Source organism: Nanorana parkeri, unplaced genomic scaffold (genome assembly GCF_000935625.1).
Source record: "Nanorana parkeri isolate BGI_ZX_2015 unplaced genomic scaffold, ASM93562v1 scaffold198, whole genome shotgun sequence".
NCBI classification, from domain to species: Eukaryota; Metazoa; Chordata; class Amphibia; order Anura; family Dicroglossidae; genus Nanorana; species Nanorana parkeri.
In genome coordinates, this window is record NW_017306466.1 from 264,339 (window position 1) to 272,189 (window position 7,851).

Sequence of the window (7,851 nt, forward strand, 5' to 3'; positions counted from 1 at the left end):
GTCTTGCCCAGCTCACTGAAGCCACTGGTTGCCAGGAGCTGGCCGGAATGATGGCCAGAGCATCCCACTCAGCTCCTGGCAACCAGTGATATCACTGGTTGTCTGGAGCTGGTTGGGACACCGGCCAGAGTGTCACAGGTTGCTAAGAGCACTTAGCAACCTGGGATGCTCTGGCGGTAGAGCACATGACCCTAAGAAAGACACAGCAATGTCCCTGGAAGAGTATATGTAATAGGGCATTCAATATTACTCCAATTTTATGAAAAACGAACCACATACATAGAGACACGTACTAAAACAGATTAGATATGCATAAAGAACGAACATTTAAAAGACATTTAAAACGGAACAGCATGTAATGTCATGATTGCACATTTGGGCCACAAGTAGAGATAATAAATCAAATTAATAGTTAATATACCAAAATAAGCACCATAAATATTTCAAATCTTAATGATATAGTATACAATGGTTTCTTAATATAAGATTATAGATCTTTTTTAGTATCAAGGAATAATTTAATTGAGTAGAGGCAGATCCAGTAATGGTAGAGGTGTCTAACGGCTTTGTAGATGGTACATCGCTATCTGTAGAGGGGTTCTCTGTAGGTCGTTCGCTCTCACTGGAGCTAGTTTTATTTTTATGAAAACGTTGTCTACCTCCTCCACGTTGGAAAGCACCACCCCTTTGTCTTCTGGCAAAGGTGTTCCCGGTGAGCCAGGGATACACTCTACCGTCCTGGTAATCTTGACATACTAATTTAAATTTTTCCCGTTTAGCAGCACAAATTTTATCCGCGTAAAGACATATTTCGGATTCCATTTTTTTGATTTCATCATTGAAGGCAGTCTCATCTGGTATTTTAATACGAATCTTGGTTTCAAATAATGTGATCTCTTTGTTGATTTGACAAAGTTGGGTTTTTATCTCCTCAATCACGAGTAACATATAATTGAAGGAGTTTTGTGTAGAGATAGCACACCATCTATCACAAAATTCTCGACTCTGTCTGCCAATAGTCGGTTGATTACGTATGCGAAACCCTCTTGGGATTTTTTTAGCTCTAAAGTATTCGGAGAGTGTGAATCCATGCAATTCAAGATCAATATGTTTCTATTTAAGCCTCTTCAGATCTCTAAGGAGATCAATGGTGGAATCAGACCCAAATGCAATGGTAGGGTTGGCTGGAAATAGTATGGCATCAATTTCACGTTTGTTAAATGCATTTATATGACCTCTATGCAGCCACATACGAAACGTCGGCTCCCCTATGACGTCTTTTGTCCAATAAAGGGACATACTTACTTTCAAAAAATCGAGTGCTGGTGACTTTTTACCTTTTTGCTTGATGAGAGTTTTTTTTTTCTTTTCTGACTGAGGTGCTTCTCTCCTGGGTGGCCGGAAGCCGCTAGGCGACCCCCGGCAAATCGTCATTCGAGCCCCGGGTTGAGAACCACTGCCCTAAGAGATGCTGTAGAGCATCTATAGAGTATGTGGACTAAACTAGTTAGATTTTGCGGTTTGCCTAAGACCGATTTATGGGTCCTATACTAAGGGTGCATTCTGCGCTGCATCTTACAGTTACAACAACACATTGTGGATTGCCTGCTGTGCACACAAACTATGTAGTTCTGCCACATCATATGAAAAGAGATTGTCAAGATACCGTGCACGGGTGTCCACCCATCTATACAGGAGAACCAAATATGTGACCACACCAAATAATGCTTATGAACTGTAGTTTAAAAACACCAGCACCATAAGCACCCCCACCAACACCCACAAGTAACATATAAAAATACAAGTAGCAATTACACCCCAGAGACAACAGGGCAAACCCTGGGGAGCAGGACAACAAGGGGGGAGCTACTGATCAAGAGACCTCAGGGGTAAGGGTCAGGAGTCAGGTCCAAGTCAGGGTACAAGGCAGGAACAGGATACAGGCAACAGGAACAGGATACAGGCAACAGGATACAGGCTATGGCAACAATACTGAAGGCCTCACTGCAGTTAAAGTGACATTAAAGTCAAACGTGCCTCCCCCTCCCCCCACATTGCTAATGTAAGGACTTACCTTAAATTATGTTTCTTAATCCGATCATCTTCTTCTTTATTGTCCTTTTCAGCTGTCCCTCCAGCAGCGGTGCCGGTCTCCGATCCAGTACTGACTCTGTCCTTCTCTTCTCTTGCTGTCCCGTGGTGCCTGTGCGGGTGCCCGCTGCTCCATAGACTTACCTTGTGTCTCTCCTCACCTCCCGGCCGGACATCTGAACTGCGCATGCGCCCGCCCCAAGATCCTTTGCGGCCGCTCGAGACTCTTCAGATGTTCGGACGGGAGCGCGCAGCGAAGACACAGGTAGGTTTAAACCGGTTTGAAAAGGTTTTTTTGTTTGTTTTGTTTTTTAAAGTTTTTGCTCGCAAGCAGTAGATACAGTATATGCAAAAAAAACATGAGGGTTTAATAACCATTTAAATACCCTCCAAGATCAGCACCAGCTGACAACTAGTGATGGGCTTCGCAAGCGCCTCGTGCCGAGCCTGCCAGGAAGCTGTCAGCTCGCAGGGCCAATCACAGGCACTGAGACATTTCCCGATCTCTACAGATGCGGACCGGGAAATGTCTCAGTGCCTGTGATTGGCCCTGAGCGCTGACAGCTTCCCGGCGGGCTCGGCACGAGGCGCTTGCGAACACGCCCGAGCCCATGACTAGTGGCAACTAACTGCTAATTGCTGGGACACCCGCAGGTGAGCACTGGAACTGCAGGGCCTGGTTCCAGCGTCACAGTGCCACCCAGAGGCGCTCAGGTCCCTGACAGAAATGTTAGCTATTTTAGGTCAAGATATTAGGGATTGACTACTAAAAGAATAGAGCATGTTCACTTTGAAAAGTTCATGTTCACTTAACTTAGTGAATAAGGTGAAGCTGTGTTCACTTTATCATTTAATCATGCATACTGCGTCCGACGTGTTTCACCAGGCTCTGCCGCAGCCCTGGTGGGCGGGGCGAAACGCGTCGGCAGCAGTATGCTTGACGTGCTTCAGGTGTGACCCACACACACGGCAGCTCCCTCAAAGAATTTTCATTGAACAACGGTGATGAGAAGGCAACCCCCTTGCAATCACTGAACACCACATTACCTCTGCTTGAGCATCCTGAAACTGCCATTCACTGCAACCAAAGGAACAACAAGACTTTGACAACACGGCGAAATATCGGGGTTGAGACACTCAATCGTGAGTACGGCTGATAAAGCAAAGATGTCGGAGGAATATTGTACATGTCCCCCCCTTAAGCAATTGATATCAAGCTAAATATGAGGTCAGGATAGAAGTGGTGTTTTTAGAGGGTTTACATCCCCGGGCTTGCAACAAATCCATTGCTCCGGTTGATTTGAATAGAAATACAGCTCATAATTTGAGCATATTCATCCCTTGGAAGCAATTGAATCCATTTATTCATTGGCTACACAGTAATACCTTGGTTTAAGAGCATAATTCGTTCCGGAAGCATGCTTGTAATCCAAAGCGCTTGTATATCAAAGCGAATTTCCCCATAGGAAATAATGGAAATTCAGATGATTCGTTCCACAACCCAAAAATATTCATATAACAATGATTACAATACTGTACTGTAATATAATACTGTATAAAATATAAAGAAAAATAAACCAATTACCGGTACCTTCGTGGCTGGTGTGAGGGGGACAAGAGAGAGGAGGATTATTGTGTAGGACGACTTTCACTGTCACTAACGAAATCACTGCTATCTCTTGACTCAATGGAATATTTTTCATTTCGTGAAACCTTAACAAGGAATCTATTCAATGTGACATTGCATTGTTGTTAAACAGACTCATCGCTCACACTGCTACAGCATTATTCGGTGGCGCTTTTCTACAAAATTTTGCTCTTATTCCAAGACAATTGCTTGTATATCAAGGCAACATTTTTCAGAAATGTTTGCTTGTCTTGCAAAACGCTCTCAAACCAAGTTACTTGTAAACCAAGGTATTACTGTACTTTTTGAAAGAACTTCTTTTCATGAATGACTAAACAGATACTCTGTATCAACGACAACCATTACCTTACTAGGAACATCGAATCGCTTTCAAGTTACCCAGTGAACATCAAACTGCAAGCTCAGGACTGAATCGTGATTAAGAAAAGGTGTTTTCCCTCAATTGAATTATCACCCTTTGGAAACGCAGGGAAGCAGTTACTGCCGTAGAATGAGTGGGGCCCATGGCATGAATGAGTGAATGATTGAGTGTTATGTACAACGTTGTAAGAGGAGTTTGAACAAGTACACTGATGGTATCGGAAATTTTGTATATCAATAAAGTTTATATATTTTTACTTAAAATCAGTCTCCGTCTGTGTAGTAACCACTTCTTCCAGCGATCTCTTCCCTGGAGGACCACCCCTCTTTTCATCTCCTTGCATTTGCCTTAATTAGTCTTTGTGCTTCCTCCACCTCTCCTGCTAGTTCTTGATTATTGATCATTACCATACCAGTCATTGAATCACCAGTAATCAGGAGAGGCAGCTCTAAAATGTGGTAGCAAAGTCCTGCCTCTGCCAAGATGGCCACCTGCACACAGAATGCAGAACAAGGCATGGTAAGTCAGTAATGGGGAAAAGATCTGCTCTAGGGAGACCACAAGCAATATTGCTTTGCACCTTGTCCTCTGCTTGCCTTTTCTGAGCTCAGTTCAGGTGCTCTTTAGGGCAGCACTAGCCATCGATCCGTTTACCTTACTTATTGCATTTATTGAACATGTTTCTATTCAGAAACAAGAACTGATACGGCTGTTCTGTTGCTGTTATTGTGAAGTTTTGCAGCAGGTAGCTGCAATGAGATTATAAGGGTACCTGTGCCTATGAGGGTCCTGTATGTCACTGCTGAGAAGCCATATTATCAAAGGTGCATACCTCAAAGGCTTTCCTCAGTTTGTGCAACTGCTCCAGTGTGACTTCTTGTTCAATCTGAAAAAAAAAAATATATTATTATATTATTAATATTATTGAGAGTTATGAATAAGGATTGTGGGGAGGCGTCATTTGGCATATATTAGAACTACAGTCAAATGATAAAACTGCATATGTTATTCAGCGCCTCCAGCATAGGAAGACTGTCACTTCTGTATTCCATAAACCCCTCCTCTGCTATATAAATAGCGGCTGATCTGCCTGTAGAACTGCTAGGTTTCCACTTCCTGCATTAGGGTGACAACACTCAGCCTGTTCTAGTGAATTCCCCACTGTGTTGTCACCTTTACAGTAATGGTGCCTGACGTGGGCATGGCTAGAAGTGTTGTTTGCAGTGATTGTGAAGCCTATAGCTTGTCATTTAGCAATTGGCCACGCCTACTGTAGCTCCAGCCCCCTGCTCACTGATAGGTAGAACTGCCAATAGAAGATGTAGTTTGTTCAGCAGTGCTGCTTAGCCAAACCTTTTCCTGGCAGTAGCTTATATTAGACAAGCATACAACAGCCACATAGTGAACTTCAAGAGCTTGCCAAAAAAAAAAGGGTCACTTCTACACTCACCACCAATGTAAGGGGTCACTTCTACACTCACCACCAATGTAAGGGGTCACTTCTACACTCACCACCAATGTAAGGGGTCACTTCTACACTCACCACCAATGTAAGGGGTCACTTCTACACTCACCACCAATGTAAGGGGTCACTTCTACACTCACCACCAATGTAAGGGGTCACTTCTACACTCACCACCAATGTAAGGGGTCACTTCTACACTCACCACCAATGTAAGGGGTCACTTCTACACTCACCACCAATGTAAGGGGTCACTTCTACACTCACCACCAATGTAAGGGGTCACTTCTACACTCACCACCAACATAAGGGGTCACTTCTACACTCACCACCAGCTATATAAATCCTGTATAATAATAATAATAACATAAGGGGTCACTTCTACACTCACCACCAACATAAGGGGTCACTTCTACACTCACCACCAATATAAGGGGTCACTTCTACACTCACCACCCATGTGTTCAATGCCTGTGTTTTTTGTTTTTGCTCAATATCATTATTTGTTTAATGTCATGGTTATTAAGTAAACCCTAATCTGTATTCTTTTATTTGAAACTCTATATAACCTGCTAATTATGTTAATCTACCATTGGCTGTGGGTCTAATCATTTTAGTGGGGTTTTCCTGAGATCTGAAAACTATTTCAAGAGTTCCTCAATGGTAAAAAAGGTTGAGAAAGGCTGCTTTAGATGGACTCTAACTCCTCTCAGTCTCAATATGAAATAAGGTCCTGCAGCATCTCCCATTTACTATTAACATCCACCTTACACAAAAGCCTCAGACAAGTCAACAAACACGTATGCAAAATCACCTGCCACCTACTGAAAATGCAATGACGTGGAAAGAGCTAAGCATTCTTGGATCTCAGTCAAACTTGTGTCCCCCTGGGGCCACAGGCAAGACAATAGTAGCTGCCGCTTCTGTGTCTATTACTATGCAACTGGTACTAAAACTCACTGAAAGTGCACAGTGCACGTGTATCTGAATATTTGGTATGTGTGTGTGTGTGTGTGTGAATTCCTTCTGCCTAGCTACTTGACCCAAAAAATCATTTAATACTGACGACAAAAAAAAAAAAGCAGCTTAAAGTGACACTGAAGTCACAATTCCTCCCCCAATGCTGCTTTAAGGACTTACATTAAATGATGCCTCTTGATCTGATCATCTTCTTTCCACTAGTTTTCAGGAGTCCCTCCAGCAGTGGTGCCAGTCTCTGATCCAGCTCAGACTCCTCAGGTCTCGGTTACTGTTCACGTGCACGCTGCCGTTTGCCATTATTGACTTATGCTGTGTCTCTCTCTTTTCCCGGCCGAAGATCTCTACTGCGCATGCGCCCGCCCCAAGATCCTTTGCGGCCGCTCTAGACTCTTCAGATGTTCGGACGAGAGCGCGCGGCAAAGACACAGGTAGGTTTAAACCGGTTTGAAAAGGTTTTTTTTTTGTTTTGTTTTTTAAAGTTTTTGCTTGCTAGCAGTAGATATATGCAAAAAAACATGAGGGTTTAATAACCATTTAACTACCTCCGGGCCGGCCGTAGTAAAAAAAACGGCCGGCCGGGAGCTCTCTAGATCTGAGCAGGCGTCTTTAGACGTCCGCTCAGACACGCCCCCCTCGCGCGCCGCTCGGTGCGCTCGAGCAGGAAATAGCCGATATTTAAAAACAGGCAGCGATGCCTGTTACCATACAAGCGATCCGCCGGCTGTAGAGCCGGCGGATCGTGTGTATGGAGTGCCTATCGGTGCCCCCCCCCCGGTGTCCCGCTGATCCCGGGCTCTGCTGTGCCCGGTGCGAGCTCGGGATCAGTATGGCGCCTGTGTCACAGGGGATCAGAGAGAGCTCGGTACACGAGCTCCCTCCGGTCCCCTCTCCTCTGCAAGAATGCGGAAGTGTTGTACAATACATCACTTCCGCATTCTTGTGTCACTCTCAAGCTTCAGAAGCTGGAAAGAAGCTGATGGAGCAGATCTGTGCTTCATCAGCTTCTTTTGGGGGGTCCTAGGTGACATTAGGGGTCTTGGAGACCCCTGATGTCTCCATAAAGAGGACCTGTCACATATTTTGCTATCAGATAGGGGGTTTTATTAGCCCCCGTATGTGATAGCAATAAGGTTTAGTGGGGAAAAAAAGTTCCCCCCCCAAATTTAAAGTTACACATAAAAAAGAATTTAAAAAAAATTAAAGTCCCCCACCCATACATACACGCATGCAAACATGCGTCGGGGGCGCATACGTGCAAAAAAGACGATTGCGCCCATGTCGCCGCACATGTTACATATCGCCGCGAAC

The 7,851-nt window shown here is 44.3% G+C and overlaps 1 protein-coding gene across 1 annotated transcript in view; it reads right to left on the reverse strand.

The window, feature by feature from the left end:
* The window catches only part of LOC108786220 (WD repeat-containing protein 64-like), a 125,006-nt gene that overhangs the window by 104,446 nt on the left and 12,709 nt on the right, over positions 1–7,851 (reverse strand). Inside the window, exon 3 of the mRNA XM_018555470.1 lies at positions 4,933–4,986. Coding sequence (XP_018410972.1) covers positions 4,933–4,986 — 54 coding nt within the window. The remainder of the gene's footprint in view (positions 1–4,932; positions 4,987–7,851) is intronic.